This window comes from Mustela nivalis (genome assembly GCF_964662115.1).
Source record: "Mustela nivalis genome assembly, chromosome: 4".
NCBI classification, from domain to species: domain Eukaryota; kingdom Metazoa; phylum Chordata; class Mammalia; order Carnivora; family Mustelidae; genus Mustela; species Mustela nivalis.
Genome location: NC_139023.1, coordinates 148,002,972 through 148,030,956, shown reverse-complemented (window position 1 = coordinate 148,030,956; position 27,985 = coordinate 148,002,972). Strand labels below are relative to the sequence as shown.

General features: G+C 48.6%; 1 protein-coding gene across 6 annotated transcripts in view; it reads right to left on the bottom strand.

Moving 5' to 3' along the window:
- PTK2B (protein tyrosine kinase 2 beta) overlaps nucleotides 1-27,985 on the bottom strand; it is a 121,826-nt gene that overhangs the window by 49,905 nt on the left and 43,936 nt on the right. For 4 of the 6 annotated variants that reach the window (XM_082729204.1, XM_082729201.1, XM_082729203.1 and 1 more), the window contains one exon: nucleotides 6,982-7,222. In XM_082729204.1, coding sequence (XP_082585330.1) covers nucleotides 6,982-7,185 — 204 coding nt within the window. In that variant the 5' untranslated portion in view covers nucleotides 7,186-7,222. Of the gene's footprint in view, nucleotides 1-6,981; nucleotides 7,223-20,456; nucleotides 20,702-21,559; nucleotides 21,639-27,985 lie in introns of those variants that run through there. The other 2 variants (XM_082729202.1, XM_082729205.1) reach the window with 1 other exon arrangement.

Below are 27,985 nucleotides of genomic sequence, written 5' to 3'. Positions count from 1 at the left end.
CATGGCTTTTCAGCAGGATGAAGTCCAGCTGAGGAAGAGGGTTTTGGATGTGGGGTTCTCTTCCCCCCAACACTCTTAAACACACCCCATCACAGACTAGTGCCCAATTCTCTGCTTGAGGCCCTCTTGTGTGAGACACAGAAATCCCAGGATGAGTAGATAGCCCATGAACAGAATGGGTCAGCTGACATCAGCCAGAGAGAGAAAAACACCATGAGCCAGCAAGTCGGGATGTCGGGCAAAGAGAGGAGGGAATATGGCACCTAGAAGTAGGTGACCATGTAATTTATCCTCCGAATCATGATGCTCTTAAGATTGGCAGGGGAACGGTCCTTAATCATCTCTGGACAGGGTGTGTAAACCAGGACTATCTGACAAATCAGCATGTAAGGTCAACCTACACAGAAAAGAATGAGAGAGGGGGGAAGGAGAATGGGGAAGGGAAGGGGAGAGCAGAGGAGAGAGAGAGAGAGGGAGAGGGAGAATGGGAATGAAGGAGAAGCTATTAAGAGTCAAAGAGAGACGCCCTGTGTGGGCACGTCTGGGTGGCACTCTGCTAAGTTGTTTACGAAGTGTTATCTTAACCTCTTTCCCAGACAAGCAAATTAGCATGTTAGAGAAGGATATAATGATATAAGCCTCCACTTGCAACAGAGATTCAGAGCTCCCAAACAAACACAATTTCTTATGAATATCAAACAAAAGGGAAATGGAAAATCAAGAAGAGCAAAATACATTTCTCATCCAGCACTTGCTCAGTTCCCTTCAACACCTGCCTGATTTCTGTGGGATCCTCGGCCCAAGGGCCAGTGTTGTTTACAGGGCTTTTAACAGCCTGGAGAACACATCACGAGGCAATTACAGTCTCAGAGAAAGCCGTTGAGAATAAGAAGGAAAACATGAAATCAGCAAGTGCCCATGCAGTAACTCCGTTTGGGAGGGGTGTTACCATCTCTGGACTGTGCCAGAGTGATTCTCCGTTGCTTCTCCTGAATCAGACACAGCTAAGTGGGGGGTGTCGGCGTTTCAGACGTGTTCTTATGGAAGGACAAGTGCTTGGCTAGCTGAGCACAGGGAGGCTGGTGAAAGAAGAAGGAGCTGGGAGTAGAAGAACCCTTCAAAGCACAAAGACCCGCTAGGGAAGGAGGATGCAGGAAGGAGTCGGAGCAGAGGGTAGAGGGGTGCAGGAAGGAGTCGGAGCAGAGGGTAGAGGGGCCCAAGAGTCTCAGGCAGGAAAGCTGGGTCTGGACCTGTATGCAGCTGGAAACAGAGTCCACAAACGGGCCTTGAAGAGCAAGGCTGTTCCTGGACGTCTAGACCAAACTGTTCTCTATTTTATGCTCTCCCAGGCCCTCCTTCTTCCTGTCAGAGCACTTGCCTCTTGTAAAGGTTCATTCATTAGTGTGAGTCAATGTTAAGCTTATTCTGTTTTGAGTATGATGATAACCCCAGGCCATACCCAGCATGGTGCCAGGTACATGGGGAACTCCACAAATATTTGTGGAATGGACCATGACATTATTCAGGATGCTGAATTAATGATCTCACCCATAGCTGGGGCTCCAACCCCCACGCAGAGGCTGACAATACTCAAATGTCCATCTCCATCCCTGTTCTCTCTTCCAGAATTATGTATCAAGAAGTCTACTCCATGTTTTCAAGTGAAAATGTTAGAGCATCTCCACTGTACTTGACAGGTCCAAAACTGAGCTTGTGAACTACCCCCTCTGCAACTGGTTTTTCCTCAAATATTCTTCATCTTAGGGAGTGAGACCCTGTTTGACTGACCAGGCCTGCCCAGTTCTTGACACCTCCCTCCTCTTCATTCCTGCATCTCCAGTCCATCAGCAAAACCTTTCATTTACACCTCCCAAATTCTCTGGATTATAATCATTCTGTCCATAGATCATGATGGTTAGGAGAACAGGCTCTGAAGGTGGGGTGACTGGGTTTGAATATAGCTTCCACTACGTACTAGCAATTTGATGAACTACTTGGCACCTTGTTTCCTTAAATACAAGCTGGAGATAATTTAGTATGTGCTTCCTAGAGTTCTTTTGAGAAGTCACTGACATAGTACATGTGATGTGCTTTCAAAAGTTCTAGCTGCTATCACTACTACCATTCATCATCACCACCACCACCATCATCATCATTATCATTACCACCACCATCATCATCATCAGTCCTCTCTGTCACCACCACCCTCACCATTGATACCATCACCACCATCATCATCAATCCTCCCTGTCACCACCACCCTCACCATCAATACCATCATCACTGTCATCATCAATCCTCACTGTCATCACCACCATCACCATCAATGCCATCACCACCATCATCATCAGTCCTCACCATCACCACCATCATCACCATCAATATCATCATCACTATCATCATTATTACTATCAACACTACCGTCACCACCACCACTGTCATCATCAATCCTATCATCTCCATTATCATTACCACCACCCTCCTCACCACCAATCTCAGCACCAATACTATTACAAACATCACCACCACTACCAACACTATCATCACCATCACCACCACCATCATCGTCATCATTACCACCACCGTCATCATCAATCCTCACCATCACCACCACCCTCACCATTGATACCATCACCACTATCATCATCAATCCTCACTGTCACCACCACCATCATCATCACTATCAACACTACCATCACCGCCATCACTGTCATCATCAATCCTATCATCTCCATTATCATTGTCACCACCATTATCATCAATCCTCACCCTCACCACCACTCTCAGCACTAATACTATCACAAACATCACAACCACTATCAACACTACCTTCATCACCACCACCATCATCATTGTCATTACCACCACCATCATCATCAGTCCTCACCATCACCACCACCCTCACCATTGATACCATCACCACCACCATCATAAATCCTCACTGTCACCAGCACCATCAATATCACTGTCACCGTCATCACCATCAACGCATCATCGCTAAGATCATCATTATCATTACCTTCATGTCTAAGTTACCATCATCTCTTATCTGGATCACCACAACAGCTACCTAACATCTCTCCACAATCATTCTAGCCTTCTTCTAAACTATTTTCCACTCTGTATCTCAAGTGATCTTTTAAAAATGCAGTCTCATGTCACTCATATGTTTAAACTATGTCACTGGCTTCCCACAAAAGATGGGATAAAACCAAAAATTTTTAGCTTAGTTTAAATAGCCAACTTTGGCATCTCTTGGTTATCTACCTATATATTCCTTTGCTGTTCCCTCTGCCGCTAACACTGTTCCTCTTGCCTTCTCTTCTTTCCTTCCCTTTATGATCAAAACCTCTCTGAAGTGTTGGTTATACTCTCCATCTCCACTGTCCAACCAACTTTACAATGGCTTCTGTCCCCCTCCCCCATCTTTTCACTGAAATTGTTCAGCAAAAGATCATGGCACCTATTACTGAAGCCAATGAACCTATTTTTAGCCTTATCTCACTTGACCTTTCTGAGTGTCTGACACTACTAACCACCCTTACCTCAAAATTTCCTCTGCCGTTGTGTCCGCTGCCTATTCTCTTGGTTCTTTTCATCTTTCCCTGGATAATTCTTCTTTTTCTTTCATCTGCCCCTTTTTCTCTATCATCCTTTTAGAAGATGCTTTCCCAGGGTTTCCAAACAGCAACTCCTTTTCATTTGCTCTATTCATGCTTCTATGGGTGATCCCATCCATTCACATGGTATCCATTGTATAATGGCTCCAAATCCTTCTCACTGGGTCCTTCCTCCCTTCTGAGCTCCAGGCTTATGCGCCTCCAAGGTGGTGTTTCACAAACACTTCAAACACAACACTTGTAAAGCTGAAATCTCACAACGCCCTTCCTGTCTCTGTTGGTATCTCAGTGAGTGGCCCCAATACCCAGTCAGTTACCCCAGCAAAAGCTTGAGTCATTCTTGTCTCCTTCCTTTCTCTCCCTCCCTACCTCCAGTTAATCATCAAATTCTCTTAACTCTGCCTCCTTAGATGCACTCAGATGTGTTGACTTGTCTTTGTTCCAATGCCACTCCCTTAGTTCAGGCCCTCATCATTTCCCGCCTGCACTATGGCCACAGCTCCCTAATCCATCTCCTGTCTCCAGCCTTTCCTCTCTCCTGCCCTTTCTGTACAGCTATCAGAGTTTAGGGAAAACAGAGTCTTGAATGATTTTCCAGAGGACTAGTGGTCCACCTTTCAAAAGAAGGGTTTCTTAGGCAAATAAGAAACGGCTTAGTTCTGAAAACACCCCCTTTGTAGCCCTTTCTTAGTGATCCCCCACACATATCAGCATATTTAAGGCTCTGAGAAGTCTTGTCATAAAGGATCTGTATGGAATTGTTTAAGCACGTATTTCCCAAACTCCTTGACCCTAAAACCCATTCTTCTGGACATGCTTCTTAATATCTTGCAGAACATTATATACTGTTTGAAAACTCCAGTCTGATCATCTTACTGCTCTATTTGAAAATAGGACAGATATGTGGTTAAACACTAATGGAAGACAATTTGAACTTTATTCTATGAGCAATGAAAAATCCTTGGAGATTCCTAAGTGGGGAAATGACCCAGCATTCAGGCAATCAATAGATTTCAATGATCCAGCTCCTATGATCAGCTAGATGCTTCTCACCTCTAACCCTTACAACATGGCTACGGGTGGGCATAATCCCCAAGTGAGGGGCCTGAAGCCAGGTTGGTCAAATATTGGTCTTACAGTCATGTAGCCAATGAGGGTGGAGCAATATCCAGCTCAAGGTCTAGGTGACTCTAGAGCCATGGCTGTTTGCCTGCAGGACAGATAGGAAGTAGGAAAGTCTAAGGCTTGGACATAAATTCTTAGAAGGCTATCATTTCTTTTTTTGTTCTTCTTCACCTTTGTTCTCATGCCCAGATAATGCCTTGAGTATAGCCATTCTTCCTAAGCTTGGGTCTCATTGCCTTTTCTGGAGGCCCACTGTATTTTTTCCCCCTTATGCATTGAGCAAGTCATCAGTTCCAGAAAAGCCTCTCTCCTGCTTAAAAACTATGTCTTTCCCAAGTGCCTGTCCAGGGCCAAATTTCTTAACTTAATCTTCTAGGCCTTCTCTTATCTGCCCTCAACGTTCCCTTCTGACCTTGACTTTGAGGCTTCTCTAAATATTACTCATATTACCCCACCTGAACTACTCAGCATTTAAGCAGCCTCCCTTCTTTTGTTCCTGCTGTTCCCCCCTCTTGTAAAGGACCTATCCTTTAGGGTCCCTTCACACTGTAATTCCGTTGAACAACTCTTGATCTGGACCAATCGCATGCTCACAGGTTTTTAGCAGAAAAGGTCAGGGAGGTGCCGCCAAATTTGGAAAGCAGGTTAACTTCTGAAAATGAAACTAGTAAAACCCACAGTGGATGGCATCAGCTATCTGTGAAGATGATACACTCGAAGTCAGTCTCAAGAAGAAGAAGAGAGCTAAGAAGATATGAAAACACCTCCCTGGAAGGGAGGAAGAAGGTGTCCAGAGCTCACCCTCAGGGCACAACTCTACCTACACATCTAGAACCATAAGATACGCAAATAAGACCCTTATCAAATCAGTGACAGGAAACAGAGGGAGTAACCAAACCATGATCAACTGTGATGACCGGCCAAGGCGGTGACATAACCAACAACATTCTGCTCTGGTGTACTGAATGAAGCCCAGCATGCACTCTAATAGATGGAAGACGGCTAAGGAGACAAATGGACAGGTGGAGAGGCTGCTGCCAGCACCAACTAGAAGAGACACTCACTCAGTTTGAGGAATACTGACTTTTGGGACAGGGGAAGGATCGGTGATGAAGGGATTGGAAATGGTTCATCCAGCTTTCTCAAATGTGGTGAGTTTTCCCAAAAGTCCCCTCCTTCTTTGTCCAAATGAAAAAGCCACCCTTTGAAAACCAGTTTGGGTTTCTTGGACATCATCAGAAAGGGATACTCTGGGCAGTGGAAAAGGATATCCTCATTGTATCTATCTCATGGGGCTGTTGGGAGGAGTCAAGGAGGTAATGTGTGCTGAGGGATGGATCTAGGCTATACAGGGTAATTGTTCAATAAGTGTTTAAAATCAATCAGTATAGCAGTGCCTGGGCAGCTCAGTCGGTTAAGCGTCTGCCTTCAGCTCAGGTCATGATCTCAGGGTCCTGGGATTGAGCCCCATGTTGGATTCCCTGCTCTACAGGGAGTCTGCTTGTCTTTCTCCCTCTGTTCCTCCCTCTCACTCATGCTCTCTCTCTCTCAAATAAATAATAATAAAAATAATCAGTGTATTGTAACTCTGCTTTTAATGACAAGCTCTTACACAACTGCTTAAAGTGAACTGGCTTCCTGGTGTCTGGGTGCTGGGATGATACTGACCACCCAAACCTACAAAACAGATTCCATAGCCTTGGACGAGAAAAAGGCAATGGAAGTATTGCCTCATAAAGGACTTGGCGATCATGCACCTGGTCTAGGGCATCTCTAGTTCATTATCATCTTCCCACCTCCTTTCTCTAAGTACCAAGCACATGTCTTACAGCATTTTTTGCGCTGTTTTCCATGCAATGACTTGTATTTATCTCGAATCCCAATTCTATCAGAGCATATACTCCTTGAGGGTGAAGGCTCTTTCATCCCTCATGGAGCTCCAAAGGCCATAAATCTTTAATGAGATTAAATGAATTGAATCCAAGACAAAGCAAATGATCTGGGGTTCACATGAAGCCCCTAAAATCTGTCCATCCCCCCACCCTCTAGGAGGTTGGTTGCAGAGCCCTGGAGAGGAGGCCTGGCCCAGGAGGCTGAGAACACCTTCCCAGGAGTCCCCAGCCCAGGGAGCGGCTACAGGAGAACCTGGTGGGCTGAAGGAGGGCTGCTCAGCTGCCCAGGAAGGAGAGGGAGAGACAAACACATGAAGAGAGCAGGTCCTGCCTGCCACACTCACCTGGATCTCTGTCTGCACAGTGCATTTAACCAGTTTAAAGTTCTTCCCAGGGTTGAAGCTGTTGCTGTAGAAGCAGACCTTGAGGATCCGCACGTCTTCCTTTTCCACATCTACCGGCACCACCACCATGGGCTCTGGGGGGCCTTCAGGCCGACGTAACGTGCCCACCTTCACTCGGCTCAGGGGCTCGGACACCCCAGACATCCTCTCGGGCGGCAGCTAGGACCGGCACATCGCAGTCCTGTGGAGACAGCAGAGAGATAGCCCAGAAATGAGTCCGAGGAGGCCCACATGCCTCGTGCCCCAGGGACGGCTCCCACTGAGCTCCAGGACCTAGCAAACCACATATCCCCCCATTCTCAAAAACTCCCCTTCAAGGCATCCAGCTTTATGGACTGGGAGAAGCAGAAACACAAAGGAGCAGTTCGTATAAACATCCGGGTCTGAAACCCGGCCCTCGAGCTCCCAGGCTGTGAGCTTTCTCTTCTAGAAGCCCCCTCTCTCCATCACATTTCTCCTCCCACACTGGGCTCCGAGGCAAGAGGCCCACACTTTGCAAAGGCAGCTGTGAGAGGGGGCGGCCGCAGCATGGTTCCAAGGCACAGCTGAGCAGAAAAAGCGAAGAGTTAGACACTAGAAAATAGCAGGAGAGAAACAGGGACAAGGGAAGAAGCAGAAGGGGAGAATGGGTGGCCTGGAGGGAGCTGGAACAGACAAGGCAGGAAAGGGCCCAGCTGGGGGGCCAGTCCATCAGCTGATGGCTTTGTCTGCCCCCACCTGCCGCTGCCAGCCCTAACTTTTGGGTAGGAGGCCTCAGTCACACAGGAACTCATCATATGGCACATTGTTCATGGTGCACAGGAGAATTCGAGAAGAACAGCACTCTCACAGACCAGTTGGGAGGTCTTTCTGCCAGGTGGGAGAGGGCTGGGCTGGGCCCCTAGAACACCCAGCCCAGTTTGGATGACAGTTTGATCGACACTCACATAGACTCTAAGAATCCCAGGAGACTTCAGTTCTCCTTGAGTCTCCACAAATTGGGTCCCGTCTTCTTGATCCAACACAACCCCATTTACTTCCCACTGGTCTGAAGCAGGAGCACCCCAAGGAAACAGCAGGAAGTTTTATCTGATGACTTGTGGTGTCAACCTTGGCTCCACTAGAACCCCCTGGGAAGCTTTTAAGAAAGCATAAATCTAGGCCCTGTGCCAAGAGATGGCCTCTGACTTGGCCTATGGGGAGGCTTGGTATTGGTATTTTTAAGTTTCCAAGGATTTTTCTAACATACAGCCATGGCCTGGGGGCCACCTTTCTAGGCTAACCTTATCTCTCATTCTGAGTCCATTCTTACCGGAAAATGATCTCCTTTCTAACAAGAGACTCAGATTCTAGGGGCCACTGTTAGACTAGGAGTTGGGAGCAAAAAGGATGGAACTGGCTATTGTAGAGGCAAATATTTTAGAAGTGGAACCAAAGTTACGTTTATCCATTCACACTGTGCTGGACACTAGAAGGGAAGATGGAGACAGTCATTGGCCTAAAGGAGCTGTTCCTTTTCTAGAAGCAGTATGTATTAAGAGGGCAAGAAGGAAATGCTGTGAGGTCCAGGGAAGGAGCAAGCCCCTTCCATCAGGGGCAGGCAGACAAGGGGCACAGCACCAGTCCGAGTCCAGAATTTGGGACAAGACAGATGGAGAAAAGAATATCTAGCTTGCTTTAGTTTAGAGGCTAATATGTATATTCTAGAAGCATCCATGCCATTTTCCCATAAATATCACCTGAACATGTCCTGTGCGCCAATACTCTGCTATGTGCTGAGCGCTTACCTCAGTTTCCCCACACCTTCAAAAAGGAGTCTAGAAAAAAGAGCTTGAGAAGCAAGCCCAGGAAGCCCACTGAGGGAGGGGGAGATGGGTGATGGGGAAGGGAAGACAGCCTAAGGAGGGGTATCAATAGACTTATTGCTTGGGCAGCTATAGGGCCATCCTGCTGGGAACTCTGGGAATCAGGATGTGCTGCGTGCCAGGGTATTTACACAGCCCCTCTTACAGCCACCATTCCCAGCACTACCAGCCAGTTCCGCACAAAGGCAGACTGGACTCGGGAGCCAGGGAAAGTCCTCAGGCACAAAGATGATGATTCTGGTAGATAGAAATAAGCAGGAGAATATTGGAATGTTAAGGCCCCAAGGGTAATGGATGGGACAATGACAGATCTGCTATAGGATATGAATGAAGATGAGGGTAGGGTGTCTTCCTCCTAAATAGTATACACTCCGGTTGTAGAGATAGGCATGCACACACACACACACACACACACACACTCGTGTGTGTATGTGGGCATTGCACCAGTCATACACATAAATTGGTCCCAGATTTAGGAATTGCTGTGTCTATTGAGCCAAGGGTCCATGACCCCTGGGGATATGTTGGTATAAACTAGTTTTCAGGCAGGGGATTCATGAAACAGTTTTATAAACAGGTGTTGGGGTAGGAAGGAAATGGAGTAGCACATGGCATCTGTCCCCATATATCAGATGGAAGTCACAGGGCCCATCATTCCAAAGGCATGTAGAAACCAGGGGCACAATCGGTGTTGTCATGCTGACCAGCGGGGGTGTGGACTCAGAGCTGGGAAGAAGAGCTATGCCCACATCTATAGGTTACATCACATGGCTCCTGGGCGTCCATGATGAAGGGGATGGGGTGACATGCTGCCCACCCAGACTGCGTTCTCATCCGAAGGGTGCTGGAGCCAGTGAGCACACACGGCACGCCCCACACACCCTGGGGAAGAGTTCGAAAGAGAAGAGTTAAGTAGAAATGACATGTCAGTAAAAGTTAAAAGATCTGGGGCAACCCAAGAGCCCCCATCTGCCCAAATTCTGTGTGCCATTGGCTGAAGTTAGGAGTGAAGTAGGTAAGCCCTTTCTGGCAGGCAGAGCAAGGGACAGAGATAGAGCAGGTGAGTTAAAAATCTGTGCTGGGGACAGGGACCAGGGCCAAGTCTGGCAGGGGGAAAGGGATTAGGTCCCCATGGTACTTTCAGCAGCTTCAGCTGGTGGCCCCACGAAACGTGGCGCTTTCAGATTTGAGCAGCCAAGAGGATGTAAGCACGTGATGAGGACACGGAGCGAGAGGAACTCTCGTTCATTGTTGGTGCAAACTTTGGAAGACAGTTGGACGGTTTCTTACAAAACGAGACATATTCTTACCATACGATCCAGCAATAGTGCTCCTTCGTATTTACCCAAAGGAGCTGAAAACTTATGTCCACACAAAAACCTACACATGGATGTTTATAGCAGCTTTATTCATAACACCAAAACTTAGAAGCAACCAAGATGTCCTTCAGTAGGTGAATGGGTAAATAATCTGTGGTACATCCAGACGACGGAATATTATTCAGTGCTAAAAAGATATGCTCTATCAAGCCACGAAAAGACGGGGAGGAAACTTAAATGCATCTAACTGAAAGAAGCCAATCTGAAAAGGCAACACACGATATGGTTCCAACTACATGACATTCCGGAAAAACTACAGAGACCGTAGAAATATCAGTGGTTTCCAAGCACTGGGGGGGGGGGGGGAGAAGTGACAAATAGGCAGAGCACAGAGGACTTTTAGGGCACTGTAATTGTTCCCTATATAATATTATACTGATGGATACCTGTCATTACACATTTGTCTAAATTCATGGAGGGTATAACATCAAGACTGAACACTAACGTTAACTATGGATTCTGGGTGATAGCGATGTGAAATGTAGGTTCACAGTAAATATACCACTCTGATGGGGGGAGGTGTCCCAGTGTGGGGGGGCATGCATGTGGGCAGGTGGGAGTATATGGGAAAGCTCCAGACTTTCCTCTGGATTTTGCTGTGAACAGAACACTGAGCCAAAAAATAAAGTCTATTAAGAAAAAAAAATAACATAATAAAAAATAATAATTAAAAAAAAAGAAAAAAATGTAATGAGAGAAACCACAGTGGGATCATCGATTCCCTCTCCGGCCCACTCAGGAACTCAGGAGCCAGCACCCACCTCTACCCTGGGCAAATAAAGCATTCATAATCTACGTCGGGTGGAGAACAGCCCAGCCAAACTGATGCATTGGCCATTGTCAACATGCCTGGCAGACGCTGGTTTCTTATCTTCATCAGTTTTTCCAGGCCCTTGGTTCGGGGGCCATTATTCCTAGTGGTCAACATGACCAACTCCAGTTGAAATATTTTTGCAAAACCATTTTGCTCACTCAGGATCTACTTTTTTTTTTCTTTTTTATTTTTTTTAAAGATTTTATTTATTTATTTATTTGACAGAAAGAAATCACAAGTAGACGGAGAGGCAGAGAGAGAGAGAGAGAGGGAAGCAGGCTTCCCCGCTGAGCAGAGAGCCCAATGCGGGACTCGATCCCAGGACCCTGAGATCATGACCTGAGCCGAAGGCAGCGGCTTAACCCACTGAGCCACCCAGGCGCCCTTTTTTTTCTTTTTTTCTTTTTTAAAGATTTATTTATTTCCTTTAGAGAGAGAGAGAAAAAGTGCATGTGTGGGGGTGGGGGGGAGCAGAAAGAGAGAGAGACTCTTAAGCAGGTTCCATGCTGAGTGTGGAGCCCAATAGAAGGCTCGATCTCATGACCCTGAGATGACAACATGAGTCAAAGCCAATAGTTGGTTGCTTAATGAACTGCACCACCCAGGCACCCCAGCTAGACTTCCACCTTCAGCCTGAGGTAAGACCTGTAGATCTGTCTTTAATCCTTTGCAGCAGTAACCTCTGGCTATTTATTCCAAAAACGTAAGTGCTTTGTACCACCATCCTTGGAGATGGGCAGGGATGAGTATGCCCATTATACAGATGAGAAAACAAGGTTTAAGCCATCTGGTCAAGGATTCCTGCTTGTCGAGTAGTCAGCTTGGATCCCAGAGCAGATCTGAATCCAAGTGCCAAGTTTTTCCCACTTTCCCATCTGCCTTCAAAGAAGGTGGTATCTCTTGATACTACTGACATAGACTCCGCGGAAGGAGGAAAATGTCAACTTGGCATTGACTATCCCCAGTCTGTGAAGAATCCTAAGGTCTTCTGGTTTAGGGAGTGTGACTTTCCCCATGCTAAGACTTGGTCATGGGAGGGAGGGTGCTGGTGGGGAGGGATTCATGTGTTTGATTAAAAGATGAGGGCCCCCCAAAGACAAGGGCCCAGAAAGGTAGGCCGTTGGATACATAGCAATTTCCTCAAGGGCACTCCCGAACTCCCACCTGGTCTGCCATGGACTGCCAAGGGATTCCCCTCCCCCCAACTCTCTGGAGCAGAGTAACTGAAAGGTGTGATGTAAGGACTACACAGCCCTTGACCTCACTCACAGGCTTCTCTCACTGTCCCTCTGCCAGCTCATTTTCTGACTAGCTCTAAAACCTTAGGCCAGTTACTTAACCTCCCTTGGCCTCATCTGCCTCACCTATAAAATAGGGGTAATGATACCTGCCCTGTTTTCCTTATAGAAGGTTTGGGAGGACGAAGGGCAAAAATGCAAGTGAAAATTCATTGTAAGCAATAAAGCTGAACACCAACAAAAGGCTTTATCATCATGGTTAGCACTTGCTTATTTTCCAAAATCTTGTCTGACCATCTATAGTCCCCATATCTTGTGCCCCCTGCCGGTGGCCCTCTGGAGGAGGGGGTGGGGCAGGGGAAGGTCGGATTTGCAGCATTTGCCAATTTTTGTGGTGTAAATGTTCCCACTATGGCTGATTTCAAACTGCCAACACCCATCACTGAACACAAAGACAGGCCGATAGGGGAACAATCTGCTGCCTCTAGCTCCTCTTTCTGACAACAGAACTTGTCTGTTTCTCCATATTTTGCTGGATGACTTGATTTTCTCATCACTGGCTTGTCTCTGTATTTTGATGATCCCTAAATCTTCTGACTCTCAACCTGTGAGTCAAGTGTACTGCCCCTTTTTCCAGTCAAGACCATGACCCCTAGCCCAGGGATCCCTCCCTACATCCCAGCATGCACCAGCCCCTTCGAACAGTGTCAGAGGAGAGAAGGTCTCACAGCGCCAGTGGAAATCCTGGCCCTGAGCCATCGTGGGCTCCAGCTTGCTTCCCAATCCAGGTCTGCCCAAGTCCAAATCAAAGAACAACAAACACAAGGAAATGGGCTTAAATTAAAACAGGAAGAGTTTTGATTGGCTATAAGAATGTCTCAGCCAAAACCTGGAAAGGGTAATAAGGGAGGTTGTACAATCTCGGAGTCCCTGAGGTCTTCAGGAAGAAAATAAATGACACTCTTCCCGAATGGCAAGATGTTCACCTGCCGAAAGGAGGGGGCCCTAAAACAGAATTAAGGCCCATTCGGATCCTCTGGGTTACCACTGGGCCTAGGGCTGGGTTCCCGGCAGAGGAAGATTACAGGGTCACGGGCGTCGACATCACAGAAAAGTACAATCTTGCACTTGAAGACAATGTCGGGTAATGTTATGTCTTAACGGAACACATCCTTTGTGTCAGGAATTTGCGTAAGCAATTGCCAAAGACGAGGCAGCTGGTGATGTGTCCTGCCACCATGCTTAGGGGCTCGTGCCGAGTTCTGCCATCAACCGGCTCTGAGGCCTGGAGACCTCGGGCCAGGCGGGTCAGAGCTCCCCAACAGCGGCTGGTATGTGCATGATGGCGTCTGATATTTTCCAGTGACTGCGGCAAAATGGGAAAAATACGGACGCTACAGGGAATTTGTCATTAATCTCAATGTATTCTTTTTGAAGGGCAGGCTTTTACTCTAACATTATGTCTTTCGACCTTGGTTGGTTTTCCAGCACTCATTTGTTTATCAAGCGACAATGACTGTCTTTGGCAAATGACCTTGAAGCTGGGCCTCTGGGAGAGTCAGATGTGGAAGCGGAGGTGGGCATCCTGGGCATAAAACACACTGTCTCGAGGGCTGAAAGTTCCACCCATGATCTGAGGGAGCCTGGGGAGGGACCATTACTCAGAGAGGTGGCACTGTCAGGGAGAAGGTGTGCTCACCTGAGTGACGAGGTCAGTCACCTGACTCATCAAACCCAGGTTTCAAACTCGTGTCCTCGGGCTGCCCTGTCACGTAAGTCTGGGGCCTTCCCCACCGTGCGCTTCAGGGTCAGGCAACGTGGTGGCCTTCAAGCCTCGGCCGCTGACTGTTCGTGTGACCTGGACAAGTTCACCGTGCTAAGCTTCAGGTTCCTCTCTCAGGAGACTGGGGCTAATATTATCTAGCCTGCAGATTTTTCTGGAGAATCAGAGATTACTTCTGTACACTCCCTGGCACATGTATTTTTTAAGTGCCTGTGACTTGGCAGAAGAAAGAACCAGGAACTCCCTACCAGTCCCTACTTGCCAAACATTAGACCGTCCCCTCTTCTCTGATGCCACCTTTGGGCCCACACCCACCTTCCTCCACCCGCCTGCCCACCGGGAAAGCTCAGCCCTATCTCCCACTCTGGACACACACAGACACAGGGCCATCATCTGTCCTGAGAATGTCACAGAAGCGTGGAAGGAAGCCTCACGCGAGACAGCCACAATATAAGCCCTTTGGATCTAGCAGAAGCCGGCATGTCACGAGACACGCGCTTTATTTCCACTCTGTCTCTGACTCACTTCCTCTTGCCGTTTCCACACCAACGAAATGGGGAACACATGCCTTTCCTCTGCAAAGGCCTGCTGGGAGCAGCCACTTAACTAATTGGCAGTGACTGCCATCTCAGGGAGCCAGGCCCGTGTTTCTGGGCGAGCTGTGCCCTGCTGGGGTCACGCGGTGTACCCCACCCCCCAGCCCAAGCCTTCTCAGCCCCAGTTCCCATAGGGCCAGCATGGTGCCCGCTCCAGGCCCCCCAGTCCATCACTGGGTTAATCCCTCCCCATTACCTCTGGAAGGAAGGAACCAGAAAGGTGGTGATTATCCCCCAGCCAGAATTCAATGTAATTCAAAAAGCATTTATTGAGGCTCTAGCACATTTTCAGCTCGCCACGCCCACACACATCACCCACTCAGGATCATTCTTTTGCCAGCACCTACCAACCCGGAGGCCGGCTGACATGGGGCTGGCTGGCGGTGGGGGGGGGGGGGAGCAACGGAGATGTGTGAGCCCGTCCTTCCTTGTTCCTCTTCTCGCTAGTTCAAGGACTTTGATTACTAGAGCTAGGCAGACTTCCTGCGTGCCCTCTGGGCTGCACTGTTCCCCCAACCCTTGAGCAAACCCCTGGAACCTTGCTCCCCATTTGCCAGTTCATGAGTGATTTCTGCTAACCTGCTTTTGCCCCTCCTTCCTCCCTCCTTTCCCAGCTCTCCTTCCTTCCTCCTCCCCTCCCCTGTTCTTCCCTTCTTCTCCTTCCCGCGCCCCTGCCTTTCTGACTTCTTCTGTTTCAGGAGGCTTGCCAGACTCCAGAGGTAGGCAGCTAAACAGAAGAGGGAAGAGGGTCCCTGTCCAGCAGAGACTCATAATTCAGTCAAGAAGAAGAAGATGAGGGGCACCTGGGTGGCTCAGTTGGTTGAGCATCTGTTTTTGGCTTGGGTCATGGTCTCTAGGGTCCTGGGATCAAGCCCCACATCAGGCTCCCAGCTCGGCAGGGAGTCTGTTTCTGCCTCTTCCTCTGCCTCTCCCCCTGCTTGTGCTCTCTCTCTCTCTCTCTCTCTCAAATGGATGAATAAAATCTTAAAAAAAAAAAGAGAGGAAAAAGATGAACGTAATCTAGCCACAGCATGAGATGAGATCTAACAGGGGTCCACGCTTGGTGCTTGAGGAGCATGGAAGAGCACTGACGTAGGGGGCCCCAGAATCTCAGGAGAAGGTGACACAGCAAGATCAGAAACCACATGACGTGGCATGAGGCTGGTGAGGAGGGTGGTGAGGGGTGTTGGGCAATGAGAAGACAGTGGCAACACACTAAGGAATTTGAACATCACCCTGTGGGGAAGCAGATTTTCATTTAAAAGATATAATTTGGGGCACCTGGGTGGTTCAGTGGTTGGGCATCTGCCTTCGGCTCAGGTCATGATCCCAGCGTCCTGGGATCGAGCCCCACATCAGGCTTCTTGCTCAGCATCAAGCCACCTTCTCCCTCTCCCTACCACTCCCCCTGCTTGTGCTTTTTCTCTCTGACAAATAAATAAATAAAATCTTAAAAAAAAAAAAAACAAAAAAAAAACAACGATCTAATTCAGGCTAGAGGACAGGTCGCAGGTGTGAGCTGGGAGGCTCCGGGGCAGTTCTGATGATGCAGTCCCTGGGCCGTGACCCCCAACTGGTGACGCAGGGGAAGGGGGACCCGATTCGCAGGCATTGCTAATGCTGGTGTAAATGCTTCCAAGGCTGATTTCAAGCTGCCGATGTGACTTTGCTGAAAGTGCCTTTGGGGGAGAAAGGGCTGCCATCAGCTTGTGAGAGCTGGTTGGGCAGGGGCTGGGAGGGCACATTTCTGAGGACCTGCCTCCAGCCCGGCTCTGACCTGACCCTCAACCCTCCACATCTGGCCCTGCAGGCTTCCCCCACCCACATCCAGCACTTGAAGATGGCAACATACAAGGTGCCCAGAAGCCTGGAGTTTTAAGATGTGCTTCTCCCTCCAAGGAGCTTCTGTTATTCTCCAATCTCCTAAAGGTTGTAATTTTCAAAACCACATTCTTTGTCATCTCTAACCCCAAACTAAATTCTTTCCCAGCTTCTCCACTTTTGAGTCATGATCTCAACTCGTTCCTTTTCTCCCAGCCTACGACGCCAGCTAATCTCATTTCCCTGGCTGGGTGCATTACAGATTTGGTTGTTGAGCAGGGAAATTTGGTGCCGTGACGAATCGATGCTTCAGTTATAGGCATTTGACTGAGTTCTTCCCCATTTTCTTGAGAGGTTAATGAGGGGGGGCAGATGACAAGCAGCTGAATTCATAAGCGGTTTCTCCATCGACTGCTGATCGAGTGTCTGTATTCACTTGCGGACTGACTGCTATTTTAATTGGCCTTTGTTCACACCTGTTAATTTGGCATTAAAGAGTTTGTGGTTATCAGGTGAGAAGCTCCAAGTGAAGCACAGGATGGGGAGAGACCATGACTACAAATGCTGGCCACAAAAGACTCCTGAAATCTGCAACAGGTTGGTAAGACACGCCAAGTGTAACAAAACACAAGTGGCGAAATGGGATAAACGTGAGGTTCTTTACGTAGATTAAAAAAAAAAAAAACCAAAAAACTTCCCCAATCTGGGGTGAGGAAGATGTGGTTTAGCAATGGCATGGGTTAAACAAAAATGGGGTTTAAGCTGTCTGTGAGCTCATGGTTAGTCACTATGATACATACGGCTGCCAGAAAGATCAATGCAGTTTTGGGGCTACTAGAAAAACCCCTAAAATAGGGACGGTGATTTTCCCCGGGGCTCTGCATAGACATGACCACATCAACAGCACTACTGGCCCAGAGACCCTGAGGTTTGACAGGCTGCCACATTCTAGAAGGAGGACATTCAGAGTCCTGGGAGCCTGGGAATTCTGTCTCATGACACAGGAGGGGCAGGGGAGAGGAGTCCTGGGAAGTGAGGACAGGACTGCTGGTTTCAAATGGTTGTAGGGCTGCCAATGCAAAAGAGGGACCCACTCTTTTATCCAAGTCAAGGATTAAAAAACGTGCAACAGAGAGACAGGAGGGAAAAGGGTCTTTGTGTGTGCAGAGGACATACTTTCCAGGGTATTTGCACTCTTGCTATCTTGTTGACATCTCGCAAGGCAGAAGTCATTCCTATTCTGAGGATGAGGAAAAGCGACTGGGCAGCTTGCCTCGGCTCACCCTTATTGAGTGGCAAAGGCAGGACCAGATCTCAGATTTCTCATTTTAACCCAACAAATGCAAGTTGGCGCTGACAGCTCCAATCCCACCTGGGAGCCCACCACCCCCCCTCAACCCCACTCTGGCGTTGTCTCCTCACATCCAGGGTATTTCTGTGCCAGAGAGGACAGCTCCGATGAACCCTGCTTTTCTGTGTGACCCAAACAGAAACTTACATGTAAGCTTATCACCTTCTAGCCTTCGGCTCAGGTCATGATGTGTAATAATGATGGTGACATCCACTTTTATTTTTAAGTTATCTCTTAGGACCCATTTAATAAACAGGAAAAAAAAAATCGACCATAAACATCGATAATAAACAAAATTGACATTATTTTCCAGTGGGAAAGTACAAAGTCAGTGCTAACAGTTGGCCCCCTCATCTAGTACCACCTTGAAAACAGCTAAAACATCCTTTTGAAAAAGCTTCCCCACCTGCCAATCCCCGATCTTCCCCTCTTCGCAAATCTGGGACACAAATTTGCTTTATGTAAACAGATATCAAAGCCATTAAAACATGACACGGGCCCCCACATGCACCCTGCAGCCATCAGCTTTCGTTTTAATGCGGATTGGATGAAACGGCAATTTAGACGCCCCGTCAAGCAAACAGGATGCCGCCTGTGTGTGAGGCTCTAGGAAATTAAAAATAGATGGAAAAATCCTCAGCAGTGAAAAACGCTAATGACAACAACTTTGAGGCACCACTACAAATTGTCTATATAAGCCAAGAAGCCAAGAGAAAAAGAATAAAATCTTATGCTTACGGCCTTGAAAGGAAACCGGGACAATTGCCAGGTGATTCAGAACTGGCTTTCTAAAGGCAAGCTGGTTAAAATATAAAGCAAGTCCCATGTACGGACCTGGTCCCCCAACTTGGGGAAACACACCCCATACCCCCAACGGGGGAAAGCATGGATCATGTGCACAAAGATGTTCACACCTGTACTATTTATAGCAGGGAGATCCTAAAATCAGAACAAAATCATCAGAGCGCTGCCTGGGGGGTGCGGGGATTCCAGGCACTATCGATAATGATAAACTCGATTAAAATATGAGCACTGGTTACATGAAAACGTTTGTATAAAGATGCGAAGTGACAAGGAACGAAGTTCACATCCTGATTACAACGACATAAAAACGCATCTACATTTAGAATGACATACAGATAAAGGATCCTAAGTTCTTTGACCTTTCAATTGGTTAACTATATGAAAAAAATCAGTGACTTCCACAGGAGAGGGGCCAGCCCTCTCTCCGTTGTCCACCTCAACCTGCCTTTGTGACACAACCCTCCTTTCTGGGCTCTGCATGTAGCCCCGAAGGAGGGGCCACTCCCTGGCCTCAAAAGCAAGACTAGAGAGAGCAAACAGGCCCTGGAAATCCAGATTTCTGGATCTTCTCTATACTCAGGATCAGGGGTGAATAGGGAGGAGAGGTAGCCCAGTATAATCTGCAGAGAGCCCCGGGACTAGACAGTTCTCTGTGACTGCAGACAGTCCTCTGAGAAAGCAGAGCGTGGGCAGCACGGCAGGGAGCCCCATGCCCCTGGGACCCTGACTGCGTGTCCTCTTCCTTCTTCCACCGCTGCATGCACACCAAGGGGCTCACTTCCTAGAACTAATAGCATTTCCTTAGGTTGACCCTAGGCCCACACCTCACATGCACAGTGAGCCCATTCGGTGCTCATAACACACTGTTATACACTCATAACATACTGTGTCATCTATCCCACGGATGAGGGAGGTGAGGCTGAGCTGAGTGACTTCCGGAAGGCCACAGAGCAAGTAGAGAGCAGAGCTGGGGCTCTTTACCCCCACACCCTGCAGGGATGCAGGGCCCTGGGCTGCCCGTGAAGGCAGCCGTGCTCGGCCCACAAACACCTCCTGGTACTGTCCTTTGGGTTCTAGATCCTAATCGTGACAAGGCCAGACCGCTGGACCTACAATACCAATACGGTCTCAGACAGCACCTGGTCCCACAGCTGCGTCACCCTGGCTCTGTGCACACGTGTCAGTATACATACTGTACACTGACAGACTCTCTCCTTGACCACATTTCAGCCGGCTTCCTTTGAGCCCTCTGCTCGACCAGCCCCGAGCTTCGGCTTCCGGCTCTGTCCTCATGGAGTCGGTCTTCAGCAAGACTCCTGCTAGGTGGCCTTAACCAGAATTCCCCACCTTCCGCAGCTGATTTTTCTTGATATCTGGTTCAATTTCCCACCGCCCCCCTTCCATTTACATTGCCTAGGTAATATCAGATTGCCCTGGCCCGCCTTCAGCAGCAATCCTATTACGTCCCTTCAGAAAAGAATTACCCTACACTCTTAGCAATTTTTCCATCCACGGATTCCCTACCCTGCTTCTTAGCTATCAATCCCCACTCTTCCTCGTTTTATTTTCATGACTTTCCCCTCCAGCAAAACCCCATTGCTCTATCCTCCTAAATAAAGTCCTCTTTACCATCTTTAATAAGGATCTGAATAATTTTTTGGTAACAATGTAGACATAAACAGATGGACACATTGCAAGGCTCCATCCCTAGTGAGTGGAGACCTCTGGGGCTGGATCCAGCCACGTGTACATTTTACTGGCATCCCAGGTGACTCTGATACTCACCCACAGGCAGCAGAGGTGCAGGTGGGGCAGCGGCTTTGGCCCTTGTCTCGGAAGGGAGAGCTGAGTTTCAAAGAGGCTGACACATGAGGACTCTTGGCTGGGACCGTGGTCTCCTGATTCCCTGTCTGGAGGCCTCTCATTACCAGGCCAGGTCCTATCGTTAGAACTCGTTCTCAAACATGCGAACTTCCTGGGTGTCTCTGAGCCTTTACTTCAGAGCACAGGAGCGGTTTCTGTTTCAGTCTCTTGTTGCCCAAGCCCATTATTGGGAAATGGACAGAAAGAGAAGAAATAGGTGGTTTTGGTTATTCAGAGCTCAGAAAATTTGAGGGAACCCTGGTCTTTTAAAACTCCAGTCATAGTTGGGAATGCCGAGTGCGGCGGTGAGAAAAACCCCCAGCCTAGAGTCATCTTCCCAAACACTACTCCAACTGGGGGAGGATCTTTTTCTTCCCTGATTAGAAGAACAAAATAAAACACAAAGGGAAAAACCCAACCCCAAATTTTCTGAGCCCAAAGGAAGGCAAAATTACCATTACCTTTTTAAAAGGGCTATGGAAGGGAAAGGTCTCATGGATCCCATGTCAGGCATAGAAACTAAGCCAGGTGTCCTGGCTAGGCCAAGAAAGAACTGACCCATAGGGTCTGCTGTGGGACACTGTTTTTGAATACGAGGCTCTGAGAATGGGGGTTTATGGGCTCAGCAATGTGTCATCAAAAAAAAAAAAAAAAATAGAGAGATACCTGCTCAGTTGGTTAAGTGTCTGCTGCCTCGGGTTCGGGTCATGATCCCAGGGTTCTGGGATGGAGCCCCACATGGGGCTCCCAGCTCGGCGGGAGCCCTCCGCCTGCTGCTGCCCCTGCTTGTGCTCCGTCTCTCTCTTTGACAAATAAACAAATCTTTAAAAAGGAAAAAAAAAAAAAAAGGAATAGAAAGAGAAAAGAAATGCAGGGTGTTTCCCCATAGCTCTGTCCTTCTCACGGAGGTACAGAGCTACACTCATTCATTGACTCCTGTCTGCCCGGAAAGGTAACTGATAAGGAGCCCACTTAGGCTTCTGCAATCAAGGTCGTATTAAAAACTCGAAAGACTATACACATACCCGCTATACAAACTTGCTGCCATGGTTGCAAGGAGGTTGTAGGCAGAAAGGGAGACACGGAGAAAATGCACCAGCTGTTCTGGAAAGGTAATTGAGTTTTCCTTTTTAATGGGTTTGGCCTCAATGATGAATAGTTCTTAAAAAATCACTTGGGCTATCTGTATAGCTATACTGGAGCCACGACTGAAAAGAGTGAGGTGCCCACCTCCTACTTCCAGCCCCAGGTGACTTCCCTAGCAGCCCGGTGGGGAGCCCAGGGGCTACAGTCCTGGGCTCTGGTCTGTAAAAATCACAAATCTTCCCCCCCCACCCCCCATGCCAGGGATAAGTCTATGTTTGACCTAACAGTCCTTGGCCCTTTCTGCCTTTAGCTCTTATTTCATTGAGGTTTCCGAAGCACACAGGAAGTCAGAAAAAAGAACAGCAACCTACTTCTCCACAGCTTCACCACAGACTTGAGGCGGGAGAGAGAGAGAGCACAGCAGAACCCAGAAAGTGCTCTGTGGCAGGGGGTGAGAGGAGCCAGCCCTGGGGCCCTTCCCCTCATGGTGGCTGTTCTGTCCACACTGAGGTCTTCAAGAGCCTCCAGTGCTCCCCCACCACCCCTCATTCTATTCTTTCCTTCTGTTGACTGAGACTTTTCTCATCCTTTACATGCACACACAAAAAACAATAATGTTTAAGTCTTTTGAATCACATTCAACTTCAGCGCCAGAATGATCCTTTGATAATGTGGCCAACTCACCTCACCTGTGGGGACCTCAGGCTTCTCATCAGAGAAAGTGAAGAGATTAGGGGACAGGAACATGTTTCCAACAAAGTCTAAAGCATGAATATTTCAAACTGTTAAAAGTGATAGCCCGATTCCTGAGACGGTTTAACTCCTCACTGTCTGGCGGAAAATGCTTCAGTGTTGGCGGAACCCCCAAAATACTTCTCAGGGGCCCTGAACTCCAGGGTAAAGCTGCAGGATCAGATTAGATGCTTCTCAAAGTGCCCTCTTGGATCTAAAATTCTGAGAGCTAGAATCATTACCTACAGGAAATCTCCTAGGATTTTGCAGGAGAAATGAGAGGCTGAGAAAAAAAAATGTGAGGGATGGGAAAATAGAGAGACAAAAAAAAAAAAAAAAAGAGTAATGACTTGGGATATTGATATCAGGGAAAACAGATCAACTAAAATGATAAACTCACCAGTGATGAGAATCAGCTCTGAAGGGCCTTATAACTAATTGGGTTTTTACCTCCTTTGTTTTGTAGATGAGGCCAGAGATGATGAGTGACTTCCCCAAAGACACAGAGCTGGACTCTTGATTGTGGGAACAAGCACAGAGGCCCTCTGAAGGGTAAAACCACTGAAACCTTTGTTGGGAGGCCCCTGTCACCGGGGTGAATGCCCTGGCAAGTACAAGAGACCAAGCGATCCCTTACAGACCAACCATGCAGATGACACCAGCCAGGTCAGGTACAGAGTCACACAGGGGTGGAAGTTTTTGTTCTCTAGAACCTTCCACACCCATACCCAATACCTCTCTGATGGTTACCTCACCCTGCCCACCATGAGGGAGAAGCTTCTTCCAACCCGAGCCTAGGTGCTTGCCTGCCCAGAATGAGGTAGACAGGGCATTTAATTTCAAAGGTGACCTTACACAGGGACTTTTTCCTCACACACAGAGGACTGAGTGGCAGTTCACAAAGCACTTGCCCAGTCTCCTTTCTCTTCTCTCTAGAGGGGGTTTTGGTCCCTTTACAGGGCAGGGGATGCTGGCTCCGAAAAGGTGCAGGCCCACACTCAACAGAATGCAGAAAAAGGGTCAGAACAATGGCCTCCCAACTGGCAGCCAAAGGAGGTTTCCAGGAGGGGCAGGTTTGTGCCACATTAGGGAGCAGAAGAAGCACAACTTCCAGGTCTCCCCTGCCTAGTCAACACATCTGGAACAAATCCTGTTACCAACCTGAACCTCAGCAAGCTCACCCACCCAAGCTGGACGTGAGAACACGATCTTCCCTAGAACTGTTATGAATATTAACACAAATAACATATAGAACCACACTTGGTGAACCTGGAACCCCTGATGTCAAGGCTTGGTCACAATCACAACTCATCTGTGTTCCTCTGGTTCAAGCGTCTACGCAAACATTTCGAAGGCAGCGACTCAGTCTTGTCAAAGGCAACCCGCTGGTTCCAGTTTGGGGCTGTTTTTAGTACCGGAGAGTCCCTTTCTATGATGTGGTCAAGGAATTTTCCTACAGCTGTTCCTGGGAGGTGCCGGCGCTGCCTGGGGAGCTGCCTCACCTGAGCCGCGCCGCCTCCCTTCTTTGCACGGCCAGTCCTGGTTCTCAACAAAGGACTGCAGACACATGACAATTTGAGGTAGGGTGGGCTGTTCCTAGATCATTTCATACCAGGACTGCCTGCTGTCCATACACAGTTGAATGCCCACCTCAATGGATGAGTTTGGACGAGCCAGGCTGACATCAGTGATGGCAAGCAGACACCCCCAGAGGCCACCCAGTCTTTCGGCAGGGGCACTGGGTAGGGGGGGCAGTCAAGCTGGCCCAGGTCGGCCCTGAAGTTCCCAGCTCTCTGGCTCTGGTCTCAGGTTCCTCGGACTTTAGAGCTGTACACAGGCTTTGAAGGAGCATCCCCTAAGATGTTCTCCCAGAGTCTTCTAATCACCACTGTGCCTCCTGTTTGGCCACTGAGTCTACTCTGACCTCTAGTCCCTGCTCATCCCTGTGCTAAGCTGGCTGGTCCCCATAGTGTGGGCGGAGCAGACTAACATCCCACTCTGGGGTTCTATTCTCAGCTCTCAACATCACTGCCATCAGCATCGCCATTGTTTGTCATGTGTCTAATTGCACATGGCCGTGTGCCAGGTGAGGGGAATGTACCCCAAACACAGGCTGCCCCGCTCACTGCCATGGCCCACGGCCCTGCTGGGAACCAACAGGTCATATGGGTAGAACACGGCCCTGGATGTGGATGGGCACGGTACACTCAGTAAATGCAGGGCTCACCCATGGTGGGGAACAGCGCTGAGTGCATCCCATGGAGTGGGGGAGAAGAGGCCCACTAGGGGAGAGGTATGAGGAGCAGAGGAAAGAATGCCGCCCCACCAGGCAGGCTTCCAGGCTTTGCATGTTCAAGTTCCAACTCCCAAGGCCACAGAATTGACTGTATTTGGAGATAGGACCTTTAAAGAGGTGATTCAGGTCAATGGAGGCCTTGTAAAAAGAGGAAATCTGGACTCACAGAAAAACATCAGCTGTCTACAGAGGAAAGACCGGGGTGAGGACACAGTGAGAAGACCGCCATCTGTGCGCCAAGAGAAAGGCCTCTTGAGAAACCAACCCTGTGGACATCTTGATCTTGCACTTCCAGTTTCTGGAACAGTGAGAAACAAAGGTCTGCTGTTGAAGTCACTGAGGTGGTAGTATCTTGTCAGGAGATCTGGCTTCTGGTTCCTCCTCTCCCCTAACCGGTAGCTGTAAACTCCGAGAAGTCATTTCTGCTCCACTGCCTCCCCGGTATGACCCCACAGGGACCAGCCCAGAGGATCAGGATGGTGTGGGATCTTGCGTTGGAGGGGGTCTAGGAGATCTCCCAGTCTGGTGGTTTCCAAACCCTGGTTGCTTTTCAGGGGTATGCAAATACAGGAGGCCTATTTGAGATCTACCCATCAGAATAAATGATGAGTGTGTTGGGGCAGTGAGGGCACAATGGAACAGGAATCTTCATTCCAGCAGGAAGGGTGTTATATTGCAGTTTGAGAAGGAATGCGTCACAGCCAATGAGGCTGATGCCAGGAGGGAAATGAGCTGCTCAAGTCCGATGCTCCGTGCCAGGCAGACAAAGCTGGGACTGAGCTGTGGTGTCTTTGTCCAGGCTGCTTCTGGCTCTAAGTCTTCCTTGTGCATCTGGGGCAGGGTACAGGGAACCAGGAGAACTGACCCGGTAGGGACTGCAGTGCTCCCCTCTTTTCACTATCCCCAATGGGAACCCCAATGATGCAGGCCATGTCACCCTGTCCTGGATGCTCAGAATGAAGACTCAGCCTGCTCCTTCCAGCCCCTTCCTCCTCACAGGACAGCCATGCTCCACTAACCCTGAGACTGTTGACAAATTTGCTCACCTCTCTGAGCCTAGAGTCCCCTATATACAGACAGAGAGAAAGCCTGGACTCTCAGGGTATTTCTGGCTGGAGGTGCTGACCATAGCACCTTGGGGCTGGAAGGCCATGGAAACTTCTTCCTGGTGCACCTGAAGAAAAGGATCCCCTCAGGACTTGTGGGCTGGGCCTTGTCCTAACCATGTTTCCTAGTTTCTGTGCTTGGCGCTTTGACCTCTGGGGCCCTGCTGACTCTGGAAGGATTTGTGCTAGCCAGTTCTCCAGAGCATGCCTTTCATTCATAAACCAACCAATCTGGAGCTCCACCACTCATCACCTCGTTTATTGGACTCTCACTCCTTGGGCCAAGCCACCTGCTCTAATCACCCCGGGGACAGGTAGCACACAACTAGGGACAGTCCCTGTGCCCCCAGAGCCTGCTGAAATTACTCCAACCAGCTAATAATTCTAGACCTGCTTTCCCTGCTTCACCATCCCTTCCCAAACACCTGAGAGGCCCATGGCCACATTTCTCCCCTCTCCCTGTGCCTCCTGACCTACACTGGGGCTTCTCAATGGGGTCCCTCTGCTTGGCATACTCTGCCTCCTGTTTCTTGGGACTAGTGAGTATAAACTTCCTCCAAGAATCATTTCGTGTCTTCCCGCTGTACCAAACAAATTCTGCTTAAAATAAATCCTGAGTCTCCTCAAATTGGATCTGCTGTGGTCTTTACCTCCAGGCCCGGGGGCCACCCCTTCTGGGGTTCACATCCCCGGCAGTCTATCTCCCATGTAAGGTACAGATATGTTCATCGTCTATGTGTACCTCCCACAGGAAAGGTTTGGAACCCCTGACCTGGTCAACTTCCAGTCTGGCAAAGGAATGCCCCTCAAGATCCCCATGGCCCCCTCAGCCCATGGGGTCTTACTGCCTTAGGCACCAGTCTTCTCTGCTTCTAAGGAGCTAGAAAAGTCTGTGTTATGCTCACCACAAACCTGACTTCTCTCAGCTATTGGCCCCTGGTTGGAATATTGGCCTCTGGGGACATTCAAAATGAGCTCAGACCTTCCTTCTTCAATATGACAACCCTTCAGCTATTTTCAAAGCAGTTCTCGATTCCCTTAGGGGCATGTCTTCTCCTGTCTAAACACCTCCAGTTCCTTCCTTGTGCCCCAGAAGTCGAGAATTAAGCTTTTTGCGATTCCATGGCTCTAGCAGATCTCATTTAAGGCCCATCTCTGACAGTCAAGCTTGAAGAAGATAGGACCTGGACCTAAAAAGATGCCTGAACTCCATGTGACCACTTCTAGTTCTTCAGGAGATTTTGAATCTCAGAAAGGTGAAATCTCAGAAAGGTGAGCAGACTTGGTCACAGTCTTGGGGTTAGTGGAGCATGGCTGTCCTGTGAGGGGAAAGGGGCTGGAAGGAGCAGGCTGAGTCTTCATTCTGAGTGTCCAGGACAGGGTGACATGGTCTAGGAAGTGCCTCCCTCGCTGGAGGGGAATGAGTTTTCCTACCAGGACTCAAGGCACCTCTGCTGATGGTTGCCATGGAAAAATGGACGCCTGAGCCCCCACAGGCCCACTTCTAGTGTTTCATGAGAAGCTGGATATTCAGATTTCTTATGTGAACTTTTTAACCTTTAAATGTTGGTATAAATTTATAAAACATTGTGTAAACTAACAAAAACGTGTCTTTGGAATGGCTTGAGCCCCGGGACAACTATTTGCATTCCATCAGGAGGGCCAACCCCAGCCAGGGTTCCTCTCCCCTTCAGGACAGGGTGGTCACTCAGTACCCCGGCAACCCAAGGGCTTTCTCAGCTATAGCATTCTGTAGCCATGGCTCCCTGTGCTACTTAATTTTATGTGTCAGCTAGACTGGGCTATGGGATGTCCAGATATTTGGTCAAAGATTATTTTGGGTGTTTCTGTAAAGTTTTTGGATTAGATTAACATTTGAGTTAGTACATTGAGTAAAGCAGATTGCTCTCTCTAATGTGGGTGGGCCTCATGCAATCAGGTGAAGGTCTTCTAGAATTAAAAAGGTTCACCTCCTTCTGAACATGAAAGAGTTCTTTTTTAAAAAAAGATTTTATTTTATTTATTATTTTTTAAAATTTATTTATTTGACAGACAGAGATCACAAGTAGGCAGAGAGGCAGGCAGAGAGAGGAGGAAGCAGGCTCCCCGATGAGCAGAAAGCCCGATCTGGGGCTCAATCCCAGGACCCTGGGATCATGATCTGAGCCGAAGGCAGAGGCTTTAACCCACTGAGCCACCCAGGCACCCCGAAAGAGTTCTTCTTGCCTGCC